The 27898-nt window shown below is 45.3% G+C and overlaps 1 protein-coding gene across 2 annotated transcripts in view; it reads left to right on the plus strand.

The window, feature by feature from the left end:
* Window positions 1-27898, plus strand: part of NMNAT3 (nicotinamide nucleotide adenylyltransferase 3) — a 96799-nt gene that overhangs the window by 16401 nt on the left and 52500 nt on the right. For both annotated transcript variants that reach the window (XM_081071910.1, XM_081071911.1), the window contains exon 2: window positions 23042-23191. In XM_081071910.1, coding sequence (XP_080928036.1) covers window positions 23083-23191 — 109 coding nt within the window. In that variant the 5' untranslated portion in view covers window positions 23042-23082. The remainder of the gene's footprint in view (window positions 1-23041; window positions 23192-27898) is intronic.

Below are 27898 nucleotides of genomic sequence, written 5' to 3' on the forward strand. Positions count from 1 at the left end.
CGGAATAGGACCAAACATTTCAGGTGCTTGGGTGCATCTGAGTTAGCGGCTATCCCGTCTTTAAAAATTCTCCTAGAAGCAGAAAAAGCAAGAGTTGGGGACCAAGAGTGCAAGCCTGTGACCTAAAGCAGACCAGTTGTCAAGGAGCCTTTCTTAAGAGGCCTCACAGCAGCAATTCTGCCGCCAGCCCAGCTCGTCCCTGGTTTGCTGCAGCCTGGGCCCTGTTTTAGGTGAACCGATGGCGGTGAGCAAATGCATCTGTCCAGAAGGTCTGGTCTAACACAGCCCACAAGCTTGTGTTTCATTTTGCAAACTCTTGCTATTATAATGCCGCTGGCGGATGATGCCACCGTGCTTAATTCTTCCCTCCCTCTGTGGCTTGGGCACTTTAGTAATTTAAAGTGCTTCTTTTCCTTTTTCATCTAGAGAAGTAAAAATAATTGTAATAGAAAATGGGTAATTTGCAGCTACAATGCAAGGCTGATCATCAAAAACTTGTAAATGGAAACGTGAGCATATGTTTATCACTTCTTGAAATTAGAATGCAATTGGAAGTAGCTGTGGCCTCAGAGAGGGCATTATGGAAGGAAAGGAAGGCTTAGTTGTTTGTGAGAGACCTGCCTGCTAATGAGGCTTTTAAATTGCTGTTGCCTCAGGAGCAGTGAATAAAGGAAGGTGTCCCTGAGTGCTGCCCAGCTGTTCAGGGGACCCTCAGGTAATCACTTATGGATTGATCACTCCCCGGAATAACACTTTGCAGGGGCTCACCATCCACCATTATCAGGATCAAGTTTGACCTTGACCTAGAACACAAGATCCTTGGCATCTAGCTGTGGAGAACCTTGTCATCCCCCTCACAACCTTGGCTATTCTGTTGCCCTTCTTGCCGCTCTGACATGCCCCCTGGCCTCCCACATGCTCAGGCTTTGCAAACGCTGTTTCTTCTTCCCAACTCATCTACTTGCCTAACTCCTATTCATCCTTCAAAACCCAAAACTTGTATTACTTCCTCCTGGAACCTTTCCATACCCCTTTTGCACTCCTCGCTCCACCCGACTGGGCTGGGGGCCCTCCTCTGTGCACTCAGGCTCCCTCTGTTTCCATTTATGCCAGTTCTTACCACCCTGGGTTGTGAACATTGTTAGCCGGTCCGTCTTGCTTCCCACCAGCACAGACGGGGGGGGCCCTCCAGGCAGGCATATAGCTACCACTTTTGTCTCCCTGGTTCCTGGCCTACTGCCTGACACTTAGTAGGTGTTGGTTGATGTTTGCTGAATGAGGGGATTATTAATGGCAGTGAGGGAATTGGAAAGAATTTTAAAGTTTGTCTTTTAAAAAAGCACAGTTACCACAGTCACTGATAAAGTAAGTCCCAGAATGCATTCCCAGCCACCTGGGCTATTTGGAACCTCTGTGTCCTTATTGATTTTTGTGATGACATAAAGGGTGGAACGTGAGATAGGCCTGCCCAGTTTTCAAATCAAAAGCAAAATCGGCCCGAGAGGCATCGTGGTTTGGCCTCTGTCGATTTCTGTGTGCCTCTGTGCCATGAGCAAGCCATCAACATATTTACTGCTTTGCGTCTTACTTTTGTGATACTATCTGAAGTGTTGAAGGGCACACAAATGCTTTCAGCATGAAAAGGAGGTCGGTCTTAGTAATGAAGCACCTGTGAGCCCAGAAGTGAGTTTATCTCTGTGTATTCCCTTGCTCAGTTACCCAGCGTCCAGTTCTCTTGGCTTGCTGGTGAGTGGGCATGTCTGCCAGCTGCTGTGTTTCTCCTTCCTGTCCTTATTCTGAGGCAGTTCAGGTCTCATGGGTCAGTAGGGGTGCATTAAATCAGCCCCCTGGTTTGAAGGTGACTTTATTTTTTTATCTGTAGTTTAACTTACTGAAATGCTCACTTTTCAGCTAGTCAGGTGCTTCTCATGCCCCAAGCCATGGGAAAAAGGGAGTAAGGTAAAACTCCTGCCCAATGGGTCTTACCTGTGAGACACTCGCGTACAGTGCAGACGTTCCAGAACCATCCTTGGCCTGGGGCTGTGCCATCACAGGACTCTCTGTGCTCTACCAGCTCCTGGGACCTAGGCATGAGAGAGGAGAGGAGTCTGAGCGGAGGTGGGAGGAGAAGGGCTGGTCACGAGGCCCTGCGTACCCCTGACCAGGTCTCTTCACTCGTCTCCATTCCTGACCTGTGAACCACGAGGCTGGACTAGAGAGTGTCTCTGGTCCCTTGTGTGTGGCTCTGAAATGCGATCAGGCCATGAGGGGCTCCAAGTAGGAAGAGGAGGGGGTATCTTGGCAGCTGGATTTGCTAGAGGAGTTGCTGGAACTGGGTAGCGCTGGTCTGTGGAGAAGCTCCTTTCTTTAGCCAGTCAGTATATCCTGTGCCCAGGATATGTTCCAGTCCTATGCTAGACACAGAGATCAGAAAGGCAATGAGCTGACCAGGCCAGGTCTGGAGCTCATAATCTAATGCAGAAGACAGGCCACGCATAGCACAGTCGTACACAAGCCCGCCCGCCAGCCATTCCCCACGCCCCCCATCTCCCCGGCCCCAGGCCTCAGCTGAGTGCTCTGCCAGACTTCTCCTGCCCCCACCTCATACTTTCAACACCTACCAGTCAGTTGCGTTTGTTTCCAAATGCTTTGATGCCAGTTGTCCTTGCTGATAAGCCACATAACTTTATTAAATATTCCATAAACGGATGGATCATGAGAATAAGAGGAAAGCATAGGTGTTTTGATTTATGAGGCATGAATGGAATGCTTTGAAAAGACTCAAAAAAGTGACAGTGGCTGCCGTCCGCACCCCTCCTTTCGGTGCTGGTGAAGGAACTAGGCTGTGAAAGATTGGAGGTGGTAGAGGCAAGGGAATCAGAAAACCAAGACAGACGCTGCCCTCATGCTGTTTGGGCTATAGCTCTACGTACCCTCTCCGCTAGAAGAAACTGGCCTGGGGCATGTTGCTGATGGATGGGGGTTTGTGAAAGCTCCAGTCCTTGCTCCTCCATCAGATTGCCTACTTGTAGGTTTAACTTAAAGCTAGAATTCCCTTAGACATTTTTTGTTAAGTGATTCCCTGTTTTAACCATTTGTGTCTGCTTTCCCAGCCAGCCAAGGTTGGCTAAGAGGACTTCTGCAGCCACTGGTACTAAGTGACTGCTGAGGTGAGGCAGGGGACTGCCTGCTAGAAGCTGAGACTTACGGAGCCGGCAAAAAGCACATCATGGACCACCTGTCTGCCTTGCCAGCGAGCTGGGGCTCCTGTCTGAGGGCAGAACGGGGCAAGCTCAAGGAGACACTGGACAGGGAAATGGGGAGCAGGACAGGCCATGTGCTAGCCCCAGAGATACGAGGAATGCCAGGTGGCCCAGTGTTACAGAGCGATGGAGAGAAAGGGAGGTCAGAGAGAGATCTAGGAAGAGGGGTGTGCAGGATCCAGTGATGGGTGAATTGAGATGGGGGCGTGGCGGGAGGCAAATAAAGGAAGCCAGAATCACTCTCACACACTGACTGGATGATGGAGCTGTTCTGCTCACTTACAGGAAATTGGAGCAGGTCATATGGATAAACTGAGGGGACTGGGACATTCCAGGTGGAGAGAAAAGCTCCAAGGAATGGCAGAAAGCGAGGGGCTCCTAGCCAGATGCCTGCATCATTTATTCATCAAGCATTTACTAAGCACCTTCTGTGTGCCAGGTTGAAGGCCAGGAATGCTCACGTGGTCTCAGACACAGAGGAGGAAGGGCCAACCTGGGAGGTGCTTGGGTGCTGAGAGGGCAGGGAGGCCTGGGGTTTCCCACCCCCACCCCCATCGTGCCATCACAGAGTTGACAGTGTGGGATGAGGTGCCACTCTTATGGAGAAACTGCTCCTGGCAGGCTGAGTTCCCGGAGGTAACAAACAGGGAGGTGCTGAGTTCTAGGAAATGGAGGCAAGGAAGGCGGTGGAGGGAGAGGTCAGGTGAAAGGAGGGCGCTCCCAGGAGTAGGGAGAGGGAGGAGAAAGGTTTGGGAGTCTCAAATGCAGCCTTTTACTGCTCGCAGGATTCTGATTTAGGAAAATGGTAATGGGGAAACTACTGATAAGTGATCTGTTTGCTCAGAAAATAATCGCTTCAACTTGAGTAAGCATTTTACAGTTTCTCCGCATTTTATAGTTTTCTATTATCTTTTAGTTAAAGATTTTTTTTAATTATGACGATGTTAACAATATCGCCTACCTTTCGATGACACATCGAGAGGTGTAAGGTCTTTTGCGTTGGAATTTAAAAAAAAACAAACGAGTCTCGTTTTACGTGCAGAATGACTTCTTAGGAACCTTTTTCTCCATAAGTATTTTTGTCAAATGGAGTAGACACAATAACACCAGTAACATGACATTTACGAAGCATTGATTCCTTAAACTGGAATGCCGGGCGTTTTTTCCTCCCTGTGTCCATTGTGCCTTTAACATTTTAATTCCATTGTTTCAATAAGAGCGGCGGAGATGCTCGTCATGAAACCCACCGTGTATTTTGATTTTGTTTCAATCCTCTCTTCAGTGAATGTGCATCTCCCTGGTTAAGCACAGCAAGCTCAGGTTTCTCTTCTTGCATTTGCTTCTGGACTTCCAGAATTCCAGCCAGAGCTGTTTGCTCTCTAAGAGACAGAGCTGCATTTGGTTCTACAGTAGCCCCCCACCTCTGTTGCGGGAGGGAAGGGAAGGCAGGTTATTGGATCCTCATCCCCTCTCCTAGGAAAGAGGCTGCGGGGCATCTATTCACTTCTGCTTTCAAAATTAAAGTGAATTGAATTGAGTTTTGAGCATTTTGCAGTTCCGCCTAAACAGTATGCGGTTGGGGACCTGAGGAGCCAGGTTGTGAAGATGCCCTCCAGGCCTGTGCTCACAGGCCCACAGAACTGAGAAGGGCTGTTGTCACCTCGTTCATGCCCAGGTCTTAGGAGACAGCTTGAGAAAAAGCCAGGGATGTGGAGTCAACCCCCAGCTTATTCCTCCTTGTTCTGGAAGCTTGAACAAATTAGTTCACTTCTCTGAGCCCCGATGTTCTCGTCTGCAAAGGGGGAATAATATCATCCAATTGGAATAAGACGTGTGAAGCAACAGCGCCACGTAAATGGTTAGTAATGATGTTATCCCGCTTAAATGCTAACACTACAGTTTTCCTAGGTTTGTCCACTCAGAGCCATTTAGCCTCATTTCTGGACCTCCTTGCATTTTGTGGGTACACTGAATTGGTTTGTGGCTCTTGACACATGTGGCTCTTCTCCTGGCTGTGACCTGCCTCCAGGCTGAGATGTTACTGAGTCTCCTCAAGAACCCCACACCAGGCCTGGGCACTGTCCGGCTCAAGGCAGACCCCAGGGTGTGAGAGTCTTTCCAGACATGGTGTCCTTCCATCCAGCATCACCTCCAGCCTGGACTTTCAGGGTTCTAGGTGAGGACCTAGGTAGATCTTTCTCGGGCCTGAAGAGGGGGGCTAGACACAGACCAAGGATTGGGCTTCAGTGGATGGGAGATTTCTGAACACCTGGGTGGGGGGCATTCAGGGAACCACTTGCTTAGAACAACAGAAGAGAAATGTCTAGAACAGGAGCACTGAGTCATGGCTGCAGATGATTTCACAGGCCATGAGGGGGATGGTTGGGGCAGGGGACAAAACTAAAGAAGGCCATTTCGCACCCTTGCCCAGAACCCTGAGGCAAGACTCTCCTGTTCACTCTTGCTCAGACCTGCCAGCTCCTCACGCAGGCAGCCTGCACTGTGCCACACACTTGGGCCACCCTAACTCCTGCAGCTGCCTTTGAGAGATTCATTCCTGGATTCTCAGGAACCTGGAATCCCATCATCACTCATGGAGAAGCAGTTCAAAGCGGTCGGGATCCTCTTCAGATAAAGTGCCACACATTATTTATTAGCTTTCCCTCTCTTAATATCTCGAGTGTTAGGCAGACTTCCTCCTCTCAGGGGGGTAACCTCTGGCTTTTGAATTGTTTGGCATTAATATATATGGAATCATTGGTGGAGTTTTTGATTTTGGGGGATTTTTCCCCCCTGTAGATTACTTAGAAATGTATGTTCTCGAGCTAAGGCCTACGATAAAAACTGCTTTGCTAGAAACGGGACTTTTTACAAAACTTAGAGATGACAATCATACCGCCGGAAGCTAACACAGGAGTTTTCATGTTTCACCATGTTATGCTCTGCAGGTCTCTAAATATGATCATTTCTGTCAAAGTTCTCCATACCACCAGGCCTGAGTTTCCTACATTCCTAACAAATTCTTATGAAAATTATAGTTAAGGTTTCATGACAACTCCATATTCCTGTTTTCCTTTTACAGTAGAAATGTCCATGGACTACGTTAGGAAGTGATTTTAAATAATCACTTCTGAGGTATGGGGTGAGGAAAATTGTATATTTTTCTGTAAAAGACTATATGTTGGGTTTTATGGTTATGTCTCAGATCCTACTGTTGAGAAGAAATCAGGTATTCCTTTTTGTAAGTGAAGTTACGAAATCTTCCCTGAAGGGTTATAGAAATAAGATAAATACTTCTCCCCTGGAGGGATGTCAGTGACTCCTGCCTCAAGGAAAGGAAACACAGTGGAGAATCCCTCCAGGTCCTTTCCAACCTTATGTTTCTCTGAATTTATTACCTGCACAAAAGGGATCTTCTGTATTTCCCCGAGTTTGTCTCAGAGTGCCGGTCTCATTAGGCCTGAGGACGAGGGGTGAGTGGCATGATGCATTCCTTGGATAAAACTTAAAAATCTCCATAACCAAAGAGCTTTGTTTATAAGGCATTATCATAGTGTGATAGAAGTCTCAGCCTAAGCTCTGATTCCAGCTCTTCCGTTACCTTCCTGTGTGACCTTGGATAGGCCACACTTCTCTGGTCCTCACTTTCCTCAACTATAAAGTGGGGGATTTGGACCAGATGTTAACTTTCTGCAAATGGGAGAACAAAACCAACAGGGTTCCGTACTTTGATTAAGCATAAGCCTTCTAGATACAGCAGTCCCTCTGCTTAAGGAAAAGACCAGCTCCCCATCTTTGTTTTTGTGACAATTTCTCTAAAAGTACAGGAGATGAAAGTCTTTTCCTGAAATTTGTAATAAGGAATTATAAAATGTCATGACTTTTAAAGATTTGCAGCAAATGTTGGAGAAGCATACTTTGAAAAAGAAACACTTCACATTATTTAGAGGAGAGAGAGAAGACCGGTTCCTTTCAATTCTGCAAAAAGCAGTCATTTCACTAAGAGCCGTCACTTAAGAAGTGGTTAGAGACCGCTCACCTTCAAAGCAGTACATTCATGTAGTATGTGTTTGAGATGGAAGTGACGCACGCCCCAGCTTTTATCCAAAAGGGAATGGTGCTCACAGTTTCTTGTCTAGAAATCTTTGCTTTGGGGTCCCAAGATTCACTCCGATTCATCTCTTCGGTGCCTCTAAATTGAAGTGTGAGGTCAATGCATATTTCCCCTCGCTGTAATAACACCTTTTCAGTACACAATTGATCAGCCTGGCTGTGCATTAATCTCAAACAGTGTTTTCAGTGGACAGGTAACTGGGGGACTCTTTTCGTCCAAGAGCTCTGACTTCCTATGTGCTGGAACATCGTTGGGGGATACTTTAGGGTGTCCTCCAAGGAGGAAAGCTAAGAGGGTCTTTTTCCAAAGCACAGGGCCTCCTGTTCTGCTGGCAGCTCACCAACACAAGGAGGGCTGTGCCCAGTAGTGAGCAGAGGAACTGTCTGCCTACCGGATGAGAAAACCACCCTTCCAGGGCACAAGACAACCTTTAGAAACACCCTCATGTAGAATTTCTCAGGAGGAAGTGTTCAAAAGACAGATTCTCCGTGGCTTTGGTGGAAATTGCTGAGTTGGTGAGTGGTGACCTTGCCTGCCCCTCTCCTGTGGGAGAGACAGGACCCACTTGCCTGAGACGTGAGTCTACTGACTGTGCTCTTTGTTCGTTTTCGAAATAAAAACATGGCCGCGGCACGAGGGAGCTTGGCGTAAATTCCAAGGATTTTGCCTCTAGCCCTGTAACATCGGCTGGCTCACAGCCAAGCTCAGGAGGCCGCAGCCTATCTCGAAAGACCATCGGCTGCCCAGTCTTTCGTCAGGCACACCATTCGTGAGGGTCTCCACTGTTCACCAGATCCCTTACTAGACAAGATTCTCATAGTGTGTCTTTATTGCATGTTTATCTTTTCTTTCTTAAAACTGCAAAAAGAGGACAGACTTAGAGAAAAAGTGCATTCGTAAAAAGTAGGAAGTTCAAATCTGTCTGCTCCTCTTTCTGTCCCCCCAGCCCTCCTCCCTTTTCACGAGAGGTAATGATTTACCCTTTGATATGTACCCATACAACGGATTCGTGCACATATACAAGTGCATATATTATATATTGTTTCTGTATATTATACTATAGATAGCTTTTTAACCAAAATGAGATAATACCATAATATGGTCTGCAACTTACCTTTTTTAACCCAACATGTATTCATGAATAACCTCTCATGTCAGTATATGTAGCAATAGGTTCCTTTTTAATAGCTGCATGGTGTTATATCGGATTTGACCAGTCCCCTGTTGGTACTAGACATTTGGATCTCTAAATTTTTCAATATTATAGATAAATCTTCAGCGAACAGCCTGGTACCATATGCTTGCAGGCATATGGCCATGTTTATTAATAATTACAACTGCATTTGTTTAAAGATGTGCTCTCCCGACACACACAAACCTACGCAGCCCTACCTGAGCTATGAGGTTAATTCCTTATCTGTTCAGATGTTTGCTTTAAGAATTAGCCATGTTTTCTTCATGCACTCAGCCTCTGCTTCAGGAGGGAATATTGAGCAGAGCTATCCCCAAGGCCCGGGGAGTGTGGCAGCCTGCTCGCCTTAACCTGTGCTCATGGGCCTGACTGTCCTGCATTCAACCCTCTCACGTCCCACTCGCTGGAGGCAGGAAGTTGAATTCTGCCAAATACCATCAAAAGAACTGCAGAGTATTTGAGATGAGTTTTGTACAAGTTGAAACCCTCCTCTCCAGCCCCTCTACGGATGTGTTCGTTTCCTAGGGCCATTGTAACAAATTACCAAACTTAGTGATCATTTAAAACAACAGAAATTTATTCTCTCAGAGTTCTGGAAGCCAAAAGTCTGAAATGATTATCACTGGGCCAAAATCAAAGTGTCAGCGGGGCTCCCTTCCCTTCAGAGGCTCTGAGGGAGATCTGTACCTGGCCTCTTCCGGCTTCTGGTGGCTGCTGGCATTCCTTGGTTTGTGGCCGAATCACTTCGGTCTTCAAGGAAGCATTTCCCAATTTCTCTTGGTTCCATCTGCGTCTGTCTGTCTGTCTGTCTGTCTCTGTCTCTGTCTCTGTCTCTCTGTCTGTCTGTCTGTCTCTCTCTCTCTCTCTCTCTCTCTCTCTCTCTCTCTCTCTCTCTCTCTCTCTCTCATATCCCCTTTCCTCCCTCCTTTAAGGATACATGTGATTGCATTTATGGCCCTCTGGGTAATCCAGGATAATCTCATCTCAAGATCCTTAACTGAATCACATATGCAAAGACCCTTTTTCTAAATAAGGTAACATCTACAGGTTCCAAGGAATTAGGGCCTGATATCTTTGGGGAACATTATTCAGCAATGGGATTTTCCAACCTCTTTTCCAATATACTTTAACTTACTGCTGGGGCACATTTCATATTTCCTTTGACCTCTTTGGAAGAATGTATTTTCATACATAAGAAAGGCAGAAGTAGATGGTATTTTACTCTGTGCACTAAAAAATGGACTAGAAAGTCAAGGTCAGATGGAAGATCTTTGGCTGACAAGCTCCTTAAACTTCAGATGACATGGCACGAACCACATGTACAATCTCTACGCATTCAATTACCAATGTGCCTGCCTCCCCTTTTTAATTTGGAAATATTTAGCTGTATAATAGTTTGCATGCCCTAGTTAGAAGGAAGTTGAGAAGCCATCTGTTCTGCCTTCCCTCCTGCAGATCAAACCACATCCAAACGATGACATTTGTTTTAGATGTGAATACAATATTCTACTGTTGAAAACAATGGAGGCTGTTAGGCAACATTAAGGGCATAAGGCTCATCTCTCTCAGGTGGTTGGTGGCATCGCAATACAAGGATAAGTTTCATGAGCACACATAAGACTGACAGAGTGTGTCTGCTCCTTCCCACTCCCCAGCTCTCCCTGTGAAAGGCCTCTTCACAGTTTTGAACGAGGCCCTGCCCTTGCCATGTGAATGCTAATGTCTTCTCCTTCCATTTCCCAATTTCACAGCAGACCTGCATGCTCATAAATTAAACTGCACTGCTCAGCAATACTGTGGGCATTCTAGGATTTAGTCCAACATGGTCCAAACTATAATACTGCCTATTTCAGCAGAACTCCCTTTGGCCACCACCTATTAATATATTACAGAGACATTAGGACAGCGATTTGAGAGTGCAGTCCAGGCGGGTAGAGAATATACTTCTTGCACAGAGGTCCGAGGGCAGACGGGAGTGGCCCAGGAGAATGAGCATGGGGAGAGGTTGGCTCCTTGTATCGGACAGAAGGTGGGGCATAGTTAGACCTACCTCCCCACCCCAAAACCAAAGAGATGATGTGTCTCCCAGTCTGACTTTTCATAAATAAGCTTGAGTGTGAATGGCTAGAGTTCAAAACAAGAACAATTCAATTGGAAGAAGTAAAAAACAAACAAACAGACAAAAGCCCCAACTATGGCATGTTGTTGTCACTTTCTAAGCCAGTTGAAAAGTTAAAAACATAGCAAAATGCCCACCACTTCACCAGGTTACCAAGGGTAAAGGAAATAGTAAGGCTTTGCCTTCCAATATGGTAGACTAAACACTTACTTTTGTAATCAAAATAATGCGTGCACATGGTTTTTTAAAAAAAGTTTAACTAGTTTAGAAGGGGTTTTAATAAAAATTTACAGCTCCATCCTTACTCCCTTGCCTACTTCCCAAAGGTAGCCGCTCTGTTTAAGTTGTTTTGGGGGTTAACTGCACACCTCTAAAGTGTATCCTGATCAGATAGCCATAGAATCTGTTATGAAAGATTGATTTAATTCATTTATACTCTGCACCCTACCCTTCTTCCTTCCTCTCAGGGAGTAAGTTTTATCTACTGAAGAATCATAGGGACTGAAGTTGTTTCTACAAACTGTCCCCCATTTGGGTCTACTATCTGACCAACACAATAGCGATTATATACACCATGAAATATACGTTAAATGAACTTGGTTAAAAATGTTAATCACCACCCCACACCTGGCTCACATCTATTCTGACTTCATAGACCACTGCACAGATTTTCAGTCATCTGCTCATGACCATGGCAGTCTGCGTATAGCTCAATAAAGAAGGGAAGATGGGCTGCTTGGCTTATCATTTCTGGAGGAAATTCTATTACATGAGATAGGAAAGGATTGCTCTGGATTTGTTTCTGTCGTGCCCAATGACATTCTCAAATGAACACCTATCCTTGAGCAGCCAGACGCTTGCCTGCTGGGCCCCTGCTGTGGTTCACTGGGCTTCCGCGGGCCTGTTCTGCCTTCTTGCAGAGCCTGGCCCGATTCCCATCTTGCCAGTTATTTCGGGTTCTCCCTGTCATCCTCCTGCTCCCTTGAGGAACTTGATAACAGTGGCAACTTGTTTTCTTTTTTTAGTGAAGGATAACGAGGCAAGCAAAACACAGTTGCCTTCTTTGTTAGAATTTTTATATTTGATTTTGGGACTCGTCCTAATATCCAGCCCAAGAGGCGTAGGATAGAAAGGAAAGCAGTTTAATGGAGCAAACACAGGGAGGGGCTTGGAAAGTAAGTAGGGAAGCTTGTGAAACAGGTCAGGACCAGAGGGTAACGGGCCATGGAAGTCACACTGAGTTTCAGCCTTATCCAGAATGTGATTGGGTGGTGGGGGATTGAGCAGGGAATCAGATATACATGTCAGAGACCCCTGAGCAGCTGAGCAGAGGATGAATCGCAGCATGTGAGACTGGAGACAGGAGACAGGTGAAGAGTGCACTCAGGTCCAATTGAAAAATAATGAGCCCCGATACAAGGCAGTGACTGTGGAGTCTGAGAGAGAGATGGATAATAAAGATATTGCAGAGGTGGAACTGACAGGCTGTCAAGGCAAGGGAGAGGGAAGAGACCGGATAGCTGCCAGTTTTGTGCTTTGGTTACTAGAAGGGCCACCGTGCCGTCCCCTCCATCCTAGTGATCAGCTCTGCATTTTGCTGCCATACAGGGAAGCCCCCCAGGGCTGTAGAGGTTGTGGTTTCCCTACACTAAATGTGGCTCATTGCCCACTGCTGGACTGGAGCGGAACGCTGGGCATGGAGCAGAGGAGTCAGAGGGTGCCTGTGAGGTGGAACTCAGGAATGAGGATCCTGAGGCAGCCAAAGCAGCAGACACAATTTATGGCGCGAGAGCAAAATCAAGTCCAGAAGGAAACAGACACCTCAGGTAGGGAGACTGACTCATGTGGGGTGAAGCAAACTGGGCAGACCAGGAAGTGTCCATGTTGGAAGCAAGAAGGGGGTGGGACGGTGGACAAACTGGGGCCCTGCTGTTTTGATTTGAGGATACTTCCTCCTTGGCTACTAATACCCGCTTTAGTTTAGGCCATGCTGGGAAGTGGTTGGTGCGCTCTGGCTCTCATTTTGATCTACTTTTCACTTTTTCCTTGTCCCCCAATGAATAATGTGGATATTCCTATTTACCTTCCACTTTGCATTAGATCCCATGGGAGCCCTGCCCTCAGGGCTTTACAGTCCACTAGGCAAGAAAAGTGTGGGGGTTCCACAGTATAAACAGACTGTCACCTTTCAGAGGCCAGAGGAGGGAGCACTGACTTCCAGGAGGGCTGTCAGGGGACGCGCCGTGGCAGAGTTGGTCTGGGAGAGACCCTTCTAGCTCCAGGAAATGGCATAAACAGAAGCCCAAGGAGCAGGAAGGCTGAGAATAAACATCAGAGAAGGGCAGGTGGTCTCCGCTTGGTGAGGAAATGGGCCACATGTAGGGAAGAGAGGGTTGTCAGGAGACAATGAGGAGAGGTGGAGTGAGGATGAAGGACGTGACCTAGCAAATAAATGCCAGTGGAGGACCAATTACAGAAGACTTTATCACTGGCTTGGCATACAGGCCCAGATTTTATACAGTGTTTGGCTCAGGTAAACACTCAATAGTTTATCACATTAGTTTGGGTGATTGAACTCAAACTTTCAAACTGGTTAATCTGTTTAGTATACCGAGAAAAGATTGGATTGGGGCCAGATTGGTGGGGGCGGGAGGGGGGAGGGGATTCCAGAGTTTCTCTCACCTTGTCAAGTATGGACGCCATCCCTGGGAGTGGGGTGGGGGCCTGTCTAGCCTCCATCTATTTCCTCTCTCTGGGAACAGCAGTATACACTGGTGTGAGCTGCAGGGACCTTGTCTGTACCATGCGATCCTGTCCAGGGTAAGACCATGGCACTGCCCTGTCCCTTGTTCACCCTAAGATCTCATGTTCCCTTTTCTTTTATTCTCTGTAATGGGCCAATAGCCTTCTGATAATTTCACGCTCTTCCCCTGCTTTGCGTTGGGTAGGGAGGGAAACTAAGATAACCAGATAAGCTCATTTACCTTGTTTGCAATTCTTAAAAATCCTAATTGATACAAGAAAGTAATGAGATTCTATAGTAGGGTAGGTCTCAGTAGTGGGGAAAGTGGAGACCTGATGTGGGGCGGCCTGCGGAGTCTCTGCTCCCGCTCCTGCATAAGAACGCAGGACGTGGCTAGGCCAAAAAGGAACACCCACGGAGCCATAGGTAGGGGAGTCATACCACTATGGTCTCACTGGAGGCTGGATTCACATGACGTGCGACCTGCTGTCCGCTTTTCTGCCAACTGACCGACTCTACTCCTGACTCCACTCCCCAACACAGCCGCTGCAGTTATATTAGTGGCCAATGGCTAACTGGCTACAGCTGACGGCCAACTAACCACAACCGATGGCCATCTACTACCCGAGTCAGCACCCCTCCATGTGAGGCCCAGAGCCTGGAAACTGCTTGTGGGGACAAAACCCCAAAAAACAGTTTCCAGGCTCTCGGCCTCACATAGAAAGGTGCTGGCTCGGGTAGTAAATGGCCATCAACTGTGATCAGATGGCCAGCAGCTGTGGCTAGTTGGCCGTCAGCTGTAACCCGTAAGCCATTGGCCACTAATATAACTGCTGTGGCTACGCTAGCAGGAAAGAGGAATGGGGGCTAGCCAGAAGATGGTGGCTGGCAAGCGCGGACTGCTGTTAGGCAGATTATGTAGATCCTGCTTCCTGTGTCTCCAGCCCAGCCGCCAGCGAGAATATATTGGTTTGACTCCCCTATCTATGGCTCCGTGGGTGTTCCTGTTTGGCCTTACCGTGTCCTGCGTTCTTGGGCGGGGAGTGGGAGCTGAGACCCTGCACGACAAATGGCGCAGCGAGCAGGGTCCCCCGCGTGACACTGCTCTCTGGGGCTCTGTCCCCACAAGGGTCATCTCCATGAACGTGGTAGGGAGTGGAGACAAAGGCATGGGGATTTAGTCTGTGGACTTTGGGGTGAGGCTTCTTTCTCTCTTGAGGATTTGTGGTCAGCTCCACACGGTCTGCTGCTAAGTAGGGCATCACTGCTGCCTGCCAGGTCTGCTGGTTCAGACAATGGCTTGAGCCTCTGACAGCTGCGCACTCATACCATTGCTAAAAACTGTAAACTCTGAAGGCTGGAAATAGCCCAAGTGATTTGAGGTTTTGCTCACTTGTAAATGTTTGAGTATTGTGTCCACAAATTGCAAATTGAGTAACTCAATTTTGAGGCACAGCTGTTATTTGGAAAAGACCCATCTAGGAACTCAAACTCCTTGCAAAATGATTGTGCTTTATTTTTGTCAAGTATCAGACAACCATTAAACTGCCAAGCCATATGGCAAATGCCCACTCGAAGCAGAGTGTGACAGTGCACCATAATGAATCTGTTTTTGGGGGAAGGAGATAGGACAGTCTGGTTTTTGTGATCTACAGAAAAGCAGATTTGCTGCTGCACATTTCAGCCTTCTAGAGTCCTGAGTAAGGATTTTTCCTCCCATGAAAAATTCATATAAAAAATTAAGTTATGGTAGATTTTTTCCCCCTTAGGTATATTTTGCCTTTCAAACAATATCCATTTGAGTGTCTGCATATAAAATAGGTTTAACTGGGGCAATAGAAACTTCCAAAAGTTTACACACTTTTTCATTTTTTTTATATACTAATTCATTGAACATTCATTAGATTTCAGTCTGTCAGTTAGACTTAGGTTTAGCTGCATAGAACAGAAAGATAGAAAAGAATGGTGGTTTAAAAGATTCTTTCTTCCCGAGGTAAAAGAAACCCAGAGGTATGGGGCTAGTATGGCAGCTTCAGGGCCATTAGGGTCCTGGCCTTCTCTTGGATTATTCTGTCCAATCTGTACTTGGTTCTCCTCTTCAGATTCCGGTAGAGCTGCCATCCTCCAGCCATCACATTCTAGAAAGCACGAGTGGAGAAGAAGAGAAGGGCATGTCTTTTCCCTTTAAAGAGAGCTCCTGGAAGTGTCACCCAACATTTCTATTTGTAAATTACAAGCCAAACCTCAATCACATGGCCTCACCCTCCTGCAGAGACTAGAGAATGTAGTAATATGTGCAGCTAAAGGCCGATTCTGCTACTAAAGAGGGAGGAAAAATGGATATTGGTAAGTTACCAGCAGACTGTCCTGCCTGAGATCCGAAGATGTTCTTCCTGCTACATTGCCATCATCTTGAGGACAGGGGCCAGGTTTCATTTGTCCCTGTGGATAAATAAAACAGTGGCAGTTAGTTTGTGATTTTATCTGCTACTTTGCACTCCTCATAGCAGACCTGGGCATTTCTCACCTACCCACTTTTCTACCTTCTTTTTTCCAAGTTGGCAAGTCGGCTGTGATCACCAGAAGATGTTATTTCTACATAAATGACATTAAACGACCCTTTCCTCTGTGTCTTAGTATCGACTCTTAGCTCAGGTCCAGGGACAAGTGACGCTTAGAGCTGAGTATTTCTGGTTGGTGCTAGATGGAAGACTACAGCAGTGGGGCTTGGGAGCGGCCTTCCTCGGGAGCAGGCTTCCGTGGTAACATCTCCTAAACTGAGAAGGCTGACAGCTTCCGAAGGGCCACTAGATTTTGATCATAGATGAATATAAAAATGCTGGGGCCTTTTTCAAACAAGGTGAACAAGCCTATGGAAGCAGATGTGGGTATTCTGCTTTAATTCTGCTTTAAGCATAATGAAAAGAAAGAGAAAGGAGGTAATATTTCCGCAGCACTAACTAGGGGCCGGGTACTGTGCCAGGTGGGTCAATTCTGATAACCCCCATGACAACCCTAGGAGGCTTGTGATTTATCTCTGTTTTCCATGTGTCTCACTGAGGCTGGGGAGAAGTTGATTAGGGTTCTTCACCAGAAAGCAAGCACAAACCCTTCCTTCCCAGGTGTGTTGAAAGAATCAGCCTCGATGTGGAGTTCTGTCACAGTGCCCAGCCTGTCATTCAGTAAACCAGGTAGCTGGTACTCAGATTCCACCTCCTGAGGGTGGGGATACAGGAGACCTCGTTCCATTCTGTGCGCTCCTTCACGTCTTTTGAAAATTCTCAAAATTGAAGAACCAGGCTCCCTGTTTTCCTTGGAGTCTTATAATGAGGATGAGGGCTTAATTGGCATGTTTGTTTCCTCCAGAGGTGGCTGGCAGAGGATCCTCACACCCAACAAAGAAGGCTCGCTTTGCTTTTGTTCTTAGCACGGTGTGCCCATAGCAACAGCAGGTGAATCCAACAAAGTTGAAAAGAAAAAGCGCCCAGAGTTCACGTGAAGGTTGATTGCCCTGGAGAAGTTGACACACTCGCACAGATGGCAATGATTTTGCCAGGTCCTGAAAAATGTGCTCGTCAATCCCACAAATACATACTGCATCTCTTGTTTTCTTTAAGATGAGGAGTCCGGTCAATAGGTCTGTGTAATGAAAGATGTTTGTAGAACCCATTTCCATTCTGCCCGAAGCCATCTGCTTTATGTCTGTAATAAACAGGGATGTTTTCAGCTGCTTTTCCGGGCCAGGTCCTGTTAGAAGCACTCACCACAGGGAAAGGTAAATTGACTGCCTCCCAAACGATGAGCGTTCGCACATTACATCTATGGTGACGGGCACTTAACCTTCCTGGCTCGCCTTTCCTCTCTGTGTCTCTGCGACGGCCTGTGACAAATGGGCCAAGGGGCACATGCTTAGTTAGAATTTAGTACGTGTGGGGCATTGGCCAGCATCACATTACTTGGTGATTAAGGTGATATGTAGGCAGCAGGGAAGGCCATCCTCCGGGAAGCTGGGGACTGCCTAACTTCTTCGGGGTAACCATCCTGGGCCTTCCTGATCCATCATCAGGGGAACACTTTCCAAAATAGAAATATGAGTAAGTCACACGCCTGTTTAAAATCCTTCAGAGGCTCCTCATTATCCATAGGATAAAATCTATACCCACAGACCCCTTGGGGGTCTGCCTGATCCTTGCACCCTCTGCAGCCTCGTCTTGGGCCACCCACACGTCAGCTCACACGCACCCATGGCCACAACGACATGCTTTTAGTTCATGACCCACCTTTGGTGGTGGTTCCCACACTTTTGCCGTGCTGGTCCCTGGGCCCGAAACACCTGTCAGCATCCTCCTCACCAGCTCGATTCCTGCACCTTTCCTGCCCTAGCCTGAAAGCACCTCAGAGAACCAGCCTCTCCATAAGAGAGTGTGTTAGTTTCCTATGGCTGCTGTACCAAAGCACCACAAATTATTGCCTTCAAACAACCCAATTTCATTTTACAGTTCTGGAGGTTAGAAGTCTGAAATGAAGGTGTCGGCGGGGCTGTGTTCGTTCTGAAGGCTCTGGGGAAAATGTTTCCTTGCCAGTTCCAGCATCTAGAGGCCATTGGCACTGCTTGGTTTATGGCCCCTTCCTCCATCTTCAAAGTCAGCTGCCTAGCATCTTCTTTCTGTTCGCTGCTTTGGTCCTTACATCTCTATCTGTCTGAGCCTCCTGCCTCCCTCTTATTAGGACCCTCTGCATAAAATTGGGCCATCTGGATAACCTAGGATAATCTCCCCATTTCAAGATCCTTAATTTAATCACATCTACAAAGTCCCTTGGCCTGCCAGAGCAGCGCTGGTGACCTCCAGGTTTCCAGGACAGAGGGGAAAACCTCGGTGTCATGTTCAGGAGAACGGTAGGTCCCTGTTGGTGGGATCCTGGCGTTGAAGATGGCACAGCAGGGCAGGAATGCCTTACCTGATGTAGTTTAGGTCTGAGTCAGGTGAGGTGGGGTCTGGGAGGGGGGGCATCTTAAGTTCCGCTAGGAAGCCAGAAAGGTCAGTTTATATCTCTGGAAGTTTATATCTTGAATGTTTGGGACAAAACCAAAGAGAGAAGGTGGCTGTCTGAAAAGGATGATGTGTGGTTGGCAATGTGTTGGTCACTCATTCTCTCATTCATCCCACACGCCTTTCCTGAGCCCCTGTGTGCTGGGAACCGTGCAGGAGTTGAGGGGACCCAGGTGAATAAGAAACCACCCTGTCGGAATTCATCTTCTACTTGGGGAAGAGCGACATGGGACCCAATCAATAATGATGGTTCTGTGGCAATCAATGATGGTTCTGTGGCTGACAAAAGAAGAAAGTGATCAAATGTGGAGCAGGTACATTAGCATAGTGGGGGAGAGAGGCACTGGTAAAACCTCCAAGGAGAAAACCTTCACAGCAGGAGTGAGGAGGGCGGTTCAGGTGGTTGGAACAGCACTGACAGGAGCCAGGAGAAAGGAAGCCGCATGTTGTATTTGAGGAGCGGGAAGAAGTGCTGTCTAGATGACTGTAAAGTGGGAGGCGGTACACCCGAGTGGGGGCCAGGGCCAGAAGTGGCATCTCCTTTGCCTCGTCTCCAGTTTAATGATAAATTCCAAGAAGGCCATATGCTGCTTTCTCAACTCGTTAAATCCTTCAGCAGCAATTATCGCTCACTCTATGGACTTCCATTAAATGCTTGTTGATGAGAAGCTTTCCCCAACAGCAAAAGTCTCCCACACTCGCTCCGTCTCGCTAGATATTATTAGAGGATATTAGTAGATGAGTCACTTTTATGGCATGCATCTGGCCTTGTGTCTGATGAGATTGCACTCAAATTGGAGCCTGGTTAATTCTCCTGGTGGACCTCTGGAGTGAGTCCTTTTCAACCCTGTCATTGTATTTCTCTAGGTTTGGGCTTGGTAGGGGGTTTAGTGGAAGCAAGTGAGAGCATACAAACAATGCGGCTGCACTGCTCTCGTTCTTGAGCCTGGTACTGTGCATTCAATGCCTGCTCTGCCTGAGACACTGCTCGGACAGGGTAAGTGACTGTTAGAGCAGTGTGGCTCTGCGTGCCCACGGCACGCAAAGAAAAGAAAGGCACTTCTTCAGTGTCATTTAATCTTCTTCCCAACGTTGCACTCCATTGCTGTTGATGCCGTCATCCAAATAAATGTTCTAATTTATAGTTTTCTGGGAAATTTTGGAAAAAATGGATCAAAACCCCAGGTTACCTGAAATGCTGCAGTTACATGTTTCAATGGCCCTAAAAAAAATTATATTTTGTCAAAAATGAAATAGAATTTTGAAAGGCTTCATAATAGTTGTGGGAAACAGCCAGCCTCTTCAGATAACGTTCCTCACAAGGCTGCTCTTATGAATAGCTCAGCACACTCTGCAAATAATATCTCATGAAATCATCCAGTCTTCCTGGGAAGAAGCTAGTAGCAATAGATTGCAGGCTGCTTTCTCATACAGTAGGGGGTGTTCCTTCTGCTTCAAAAGAAGCTGGAAGTAACCACAGCCCACCTAGGTTGAGGGTGTTTTAGCTTCATGCTGTAACTCACAATAGATGCAGACCAATTGCTCTACATTAGGAGGAGTGTTGGGCCTACCCACCACCAGGATGCAGGTCCTTTGTCTAGTGGGTAGGGAGGGCCCTTTCCAGTCTTCACTGTCCTGACTCTGGGCCCGGCTCTGTGCTTGAAGCTGACATCCAGAGGTCAAGAAAACACCACTCCTGCTCTTAGGGGCTTACTGCCTGGTGATTAGGAAAGACACAAGAGCAGGATTTTGCAGCAGGATGGTATGTGATTTGCTAAAGGTAGATCAGAGATCACCTAACCCAAGCTTGGTGTCAGAAAAGCCTTCTATACCGTGAACTCCCTGACAGTTGTATTTCCCACTCTGTGGCAGGACACTGTGGATTAGCTAATCCTCTTCCCAGCTCATTTTTCTCGCTGATTCCCACTGGAGAGGCTGCAAAGCTAAAAACTTGCTTTTCCAGCCTCCCTTGTAGTTAGAGTGAACATGTGACCCAGAACTGGCCAGAGACAGAAGCAAAATCTACAGGGGGGCTCTGGGAAAGCTCTTGTGTTCTTAACTAAAAAGGGACAACCAGTCTACTCTAGCTCCTCGATCCTTCTTCTTGCCTTGATTGTATTCATGATGGCTGTAGCTACAGCAGTAATCTTAAGGTCATGAGGGAAAGCTGAGAGGATTGTGGGTCATTGTAGAGCTGTGATCCAGAGCCAGCAGTGCCAACTTCTAGGCGATTTGTCATGTGGGGAACAAAATCACCTCTATTTGTGAAAGCCGCTGAGGTTCGGCTTCTGGGACTTGCAACCAGATGCATCCCTAACTAATAACAGTCACCTAGCAGCCAGTCCAGAAATAGTGATGGAAGTCAGAAATAATGCGATCGCCTGAGTTGGGTGTTAACAGATGGGGGTGTGCTCGGGCTGTTCCGATTGGAGGACACCAAAATAGCATGTACAAGAGCTTGAAGCAGGAAGCCATGAGGAGCTCACAAAGAAACCACTAACAAGTAGCTCATCGTTGCTAATGTGTGAGGCAGGCAGTGGTTGGGGACAAGCCTGGAGAAGCAGACAGCAGGAACCAGATTAGAACAGTTGCCTTAGATGCAAAGACAGTCCCGGGTTCCAGTGACATAGAACTGTCCACGTTCCCCCTGGAAATGCAGAATTACACTCAAGGCCACCATAGCAAGAGGAGTAAGAGGAAGTGAATGCATTTTTCCTGTTGGTCCGTATTAGTCACGTGTTGCTGCATAACAAATTACCCTCCACTTACAGGTTCACACAACACGCAGTTATGATCACACCATTTCTCTGGGTCAGGCAGAGAGGGGCTTACCTGGACTCCTGACTTAAGAGTCTCTTACAGGACTACAATCAGGATGTTCACAGGGTAGTCTCATCCAAAGACTTGGCCCAGAAAGGATCCACTTCTACATATTCGCACATGGTTACTGGCAGGATTCAGTTCTTCACGGGCTGTTGGCACCAGGGGTCTCCTTCAGCTCCTAGCCCTATGGGTCACTCCATGAGACAACTCACAACAGGGCAGCTGACTTCATCAGAGTGAGCAAGCGAGAAAGCCAACGAGGGAAGACAGGGTCTCTTTGTAACCTTCTCTCAGAAACGGATTCCACTCCGTTGCTGTAATTTACTCATCAGAAACAAGTTACCAGGCCCAGCCCACACTCACGGGGAGGGGACAACAGATGAATGCTAGGAAGTCCTTTGTCTAGTGGGCAGGGAGCCTTGTCATCGTTGGGAGCCTTTTCGGAAGCTGCCAACCACAAGCACCTGCCACCTCCTTTCTCTTTCTTCTCCCTGGTCACGGTCAGCAGCAGCAGCATGTTTCTCATCCTTGTCACCGTCATCACACGGCCACAGTGACTGTTTAGTAAACACTCCTTATGCACCAGGCATTTTCCATACATAGCTCATTTACCCTCACAACAACCCTATAAAAGTAAGTACTATTCTCCCCATCTTGCATGTTAGGAGACTGAAGCTCAGAGAGGGACTGTGATTTGCCCTACACCACACAGCCAGTGAGAGGTAAAATTCGGAGTTGAACTGAGGCCTAACGCCAGTGGGACTCTTCACCACCACTCGAGGAGGCAGCGCCTCAGAGGCAGAAGGGCCATGTCTGCCAGCCTGGAGCCCAGGCTCTTTTCTGCTGTCCTTTAACCTCATCGGTGCTAAAAGCCCACGGGGGTGGAGACAAGAGGGTAGGTTAGACCCTCTCAGAATGCTTAGGCCTCAGGTAAAGAATCACGGGTAAAATCAGAAAAGATCTGTAGATTAGGTAATAGTCCTATAACAATATTAATTTCCTGATTTTAATCATTTCTCTGCGGTTATATAAGACAATGTCTTTGTTCTTAGGAAACATACTGAAGTATTTAGTGGTAAAGAAGTATTATATCTATAACTGACTCTCAAACGTTTCAGAAAATAATTATTTATAGGTATGAGTGTGTGTGTGTGTGTGTGTGTGTGTGTGTGTGTGTGTGTGGAGAGAGAGAGAGAATGATAAAGCAAGTGTGGTAAGATGTTAACATTTGGGGAATCTGGGTAAAGGGTATATAGGAATTCTTTGCATAAATTTTGCAACTTTTCTTGTAAGTCGGAAATTATTTTAAAGTAAGTTTTTCTAAAGTACTAGCCTACACTGGGACTCGAGTCCTACTTGGGCTATCAAAGATGACCTTATGAGGGTCTTACATACCTCTTTTTGACCCCAAGGAGATGGAGACCCGTCAGAGCCCAGGAGGGCATAGAGCTTACAAGCAGAACATGACCTGTGAGGTCAGGCTGCCTGAGTTGCAGTCCTGGCCTGCAGCTGCTAAGGTCCCTGAGCCAGATAAGTAACTGTTCAGGGTTGTTGAAAGGATTTGGTGAAACCAGGGATATCCAGTTCCTGGCCTTCCATAAATGTTGCTATGGTTATTATTGCCTCCTCATCATCTTACTGAGTGAGAAATCATGCCTTGAGTTTGGTTTTGAGACACTGATATGGACAGTTGTCTTGGTGCCACCTCCCTGACTTGCATTTTTGTTCCCGTGAAGGCAGGGTGGCCACTGCCGTGGGTGTGGATGTGCCTGACGAGATGAAGAGCCGAATCCCTGTGGTGCTCCTAGCCTGTGGCTCCTTCAACCCCATCACCAACATGCACCTGCGCTTATTTGAGGTAGCCAGAGACCACCTGCACCAAACAGGTCAGTCAGGGGGCCGGGCCATGGGTTGGGCCTCACGGGCTTCGCTGGCTGCTGTCATCATCACTGTTATTACGCGTAAAAGTGCTCGGTTCATTCATTCATTCGTTCACAGCATAACTGGTGGCGTACATTTCCTCCATCATAGTCTGAGGGCTCACACCCCTTAGCCATGTGACAAGAAACAAGTCGTATCCCTGGCCATAAAGTCGAGCCCTGCTCAGGGTTCTCCATGCCCTGCCCACCTCACGTTATCCATCAACGCTAAGGACACTGGGCACGTTATAGAAGCTCTGCCTCTGTCAGGGTATCCTTCCTGGTGCTCCCAGAAAGAATTCACCTACACAGCCAGATGAACAGGTAGCATGTGTCTTTGAAAACTGCTGCTGCTCTTCGGTGGGGAAGCAAACATTATACAGTGGACCCTGGAACAACGCAGGGGATAGGGGCACTGAATCCCCACGCAGTTGAAAATCCACGTATAACTTTGACTCCTCAAAAAGTTAGTCTTCCCTCAGTATTCGTGGGGGATTGGTTCCAGGACCCCCGTGGATACCTAAATCGATGTATGCTTAAGTCCCTTTTATAAAATGGCAAAAAATAATGCAAAAAATACTGTCTTCCACCCACAGTTGGTTGATGCCCTGCATGTGAAATCCACAGATGCAGAGGGCAGACTGTGTATTTACCCAAAAAAATCCACGTATAAATGGACCCAGGTAGTGCAAACCCATATTGTTCAAGGGTCAATGTATAATGGGGATTTTGACATTTTCTCCTTTGAAAGAATAGAACTTAGATAACAAATTAACAGTCTTATATGTAGGGCATTTCCAATACAGATAGCATGGCTTTGCCAGAAATATTTAATGTGGGACTGTTTCATCTCCTTGACTGTCCATTTCATTATTAAGAGAGTAAAATGGCTTTTGGAATCTGCTTGATTATTTCTAAAGAATACAAATCATTTATATATTGCTGTCAGATATATATGAAAGCATTTATTATGTATTTATATATCTTATATACTCATATATATTTTGTATTTTTGTATTGTTCAAAAGTGTTTGTCTTTAAGGCCTTGTTTTTACACCAGAATCAGTTCTTAGGTACTTTTAGTGTAAAAAAAAGTATTTGAGTAACATGTAAATCATTGCTTCCAAGAAATTATGTACAGTGTCAGTTTATTTTAAAGGAAATGCCTTTATTTACAAAACATTTTTTGTTATTCAAATAGTAACAGAGGGTATCTATCCTTCGTAAATAAATAGCTCTTTCAAAGGAATAAAAAATCCAAACAATTCCACTAAAACTGGTCAGTGAACATTAGTAGGCAATATATCAAAGAAGAACTATAAATGGTCAATAAGTTTTGGAAAAGATGCTCGGCATCACTAATAATCAATGAACATGCAAATAAAAACATGTTAAAACACCATAGGGTTATAAGCCCCATGAGGACAGTTACGGCGGCTGCTTGAGCACCACAGAATTGCCACCGCTGGACTTGTAGTTGGTGCTCAATGAATATCTGTGTGGGAGTAAATAGTTTTAGCTTATGAGATTGGCAAAGATCAAAGATTGACAGCATTCAGTGCTGGCAGGATAGGGAGGGACATAGACACTCTCATATATTCGTAGTGATAGGATAAGTGATTTTTGGAGGGCACTTTGTCCCTCTGTGACAAAAAATTTAAAGTCTGTACCCATACCCATAATGAGGAGAAAAATCAATCAAAACTGAAGAAGTGACACAGATGTTAGAACTACCAGACAAGGACATTAAAACAGTTACTATAATTATGCACCATATGTTTAAAAATTAAGTAAAGACATGGAAAATATAAAAAGGATTCAAATCAAATATCTAGAGATGAAAACTACAATACATAAAATGAAAAATACACTGGATGGCATTAACAACAGATTAAACATTACAGAAAGAAAGGCCAGTGAACTTGAAAATATAGCAATAGAAACTATCGAAAGTGACACAAAGACAGAAAAAAAGAATTTAAAAAAGAAAGAAAAGAATATCAATGAGTTATGAGATAACTTAAAATGTATTAATATATTTTTATTAGAATCCCAGAAGGAAATAAAAACCAAAACAGGAAAATATATTTGAGGAAATGATCACTGTAATTTATGATAACAGGCACAAGTAACAAAAGAAAAAATAGACAAATTGGACTTGATGAAAATTTAAAAAATTTTGTGCATCAAAAGACACTGTCGGGACGGCCAGATGGCTCAGTTGGTTAGAGCGCAAGCTCTCAAAAACAGGGTTGCCGGTTAAATTCCCGCATGGAATGGTGGGCTGTGGCCCCTGCAACTAAAGATTGAAAATGTCAACTGGACTTGGAGCTGAGCTGCGCCCTCCACAACTAGATTGAAGGACAATGACTTGGAGCTGATGGGCCCTGAGAACACTGTTCCCCAATATTCCCCAATAAAATTTATTTAAAAAAAAAAGACACTGTCAACAGAGTAAAAATGCAGCCCACAGAATGGGAGGAAAATATTTGCAAATCATATCTAAAAAGAACGTAATATCCAGAGTACATAGAGAACTTATAAAATCAACAATAAAAAGCAACCAACCTGATTCAAAAATGGGCAAAGGACTTGAATAGACATTTCTCCAAAGAAGATACACAAATGGCCAAGAAACACAAGAGATACTCAACATCACTAATCATCAGGGAAATGCAGGACAAGTAAAAATGAGATTCCACCATTCACCCATTAGGATGTCTACCGTGTTTCCCCCAAAATAAGACCTAGCCGGACCATCAGCTCTAATGCATCTTTTGGAGCAAAAATTAATATAAGACCTGTCTTATATTATATTATTTTACATAAGACCTGGTTTTATATTATATTATATAAGACTCAGTCTTATGTTAAAATAAGACTGGGTCTTATATTAATTTTTGCTCTAAAAGACGCATTAGAGCTGATGGTCCAGGTAGGTCTTATTTTGGGGGAAACACAGTACTATTTAAAAAAAAACACAGAAAACAACAAGTGTTAGTGAGGATGTGGAGAAATTGGCACCCTTGGGCACTTTTGGTGGGAATGCAAAATTGTAGAAAACAGTATGGAATTTTCTCAAAAAATTAAAACTAGAATTTCCATTTGACCCAGCAATTCCACTTCAGGGTATGTCCCCAAAAATGGAAAGCCCCGTCTCAAAGATATATTTGTAGCAGCAGATGTTTATAGCCGTATTATTCACAATAGCCAAAATGTGGAAGCAACCCAAGTGTTGGCTGATGGATGAACAGATGAGCAAAATGGGGTACATACATGTAGTGGACTACTATTCATCCATCAAAAGGAAGGGAATTCTGTAATGATCCAACATAAACGGACCTGTGGACGTTATGCTAAGTGAAATTAACCAGACAGAAAAAGACAAACACTGTATGATTCCGCTCAGATTCGTAGAGACCAAAAGTAGAATGGTGGTTGCCAAGGAGTGGAGAAGTGTGTGTGGGGGGGAGATAGGGAATTATTGTTTAGTGGGTGTAGAATTTCAGTTTTACAAGATGAAAAGAGTTATGGAGATGGATGGTGGTGATGGGCGCACAGCATTATGAATGTATTTAATACCAGTGAACAGACTCTTAAAATGGTTAAGATGGCAAATTTTGTTATGTATATTTTACAATTTTTTTAGAACTGCTTCCCCCCCCATCCCACCCCCCACACACACACAAAGATGGTTTCACTGGTGAATTCTATCAAACATTTCAGGAAGAAATAATACCAGTTGTATACAAACTGTTCCAGAAATCAAAAAAGAGAGAATATTTTCCCACTCTACCTATGAGGCCTGTATTGCCCTAATATGAAAACTATATATCAATATTCCTCATGAACATAGATTTTTTTAAATTTTAAACAAAATATTTCAAGAATATCCAACAATACATATAAATGATAATATATCATCACCATGGTGTGTTGTCCCAGAGATGCAAGGTTAGTTTGACTCCCAAAAATCAGCCAATGTAATTCATTAGATTAACAAACTAAAAAGGGAGAAACATACGAGTATCTCAACAGACACAGAAAAGACAGTTGTCAAAAGCCAAAAAAAAAGAAAAAAAACACACTCAACAAACTAAGAATAGAAAGGAATTTTTTCAAACCCCCCAAAAAAGGCATCTATGAAAAACCTAAAATTAATACCTTAATGGTGAAAGACCAAATGTTAAGATCAGAAACCAGGTAAGATGTCCATTCTTACCACTTTAATGAACATAGTACTGGAGGTTCTAGCCAAAACAGTAAGGCAAAAAATAAAGAGCATCCAGATGGAAATGGAAAAAAAAAATGTATTTTTGTATAAGATATAATCATCTATGGAGAAAATCCATAAAAATCTACAAAAAGATCCTAGAACTAATAGGTGAGTTTAGTAAGGTTACTGGATACAAGATCAATATATAAAAATCAATTGTTTTTCTATAGACAAGTAACGAAGAATCATAAAATCTTAAAATAATACTGTTTACAATTGCATAAAATATTCTTAGGGATACATCAGGTAAGAGTGTACAAGACCTATACACTTAAAACTACAAAACACTGCTAAGATAAATTCAAGACAACTTAATTTAAATGGAGAGATACAACTTGTTTTGCGCGTTGGAAGTCTCAACAGTGTTAAGATATCATTTCTTCCCAAAGTTACCTATA

This window comes from Rhinolophus hipposideros (genome assembly GCF_964194185.1).
Source record: "Rhinolophus hipposideros genome assembly, chromosome: 14".
NCBI classification, from domain to species: domain Eukaryota; kingdom Metazoa; phylum Chordata; class Mammalia; order Chiroptera; family Rhinolophidae; genus Rhinolophus; species Rhinolophus hipposideros.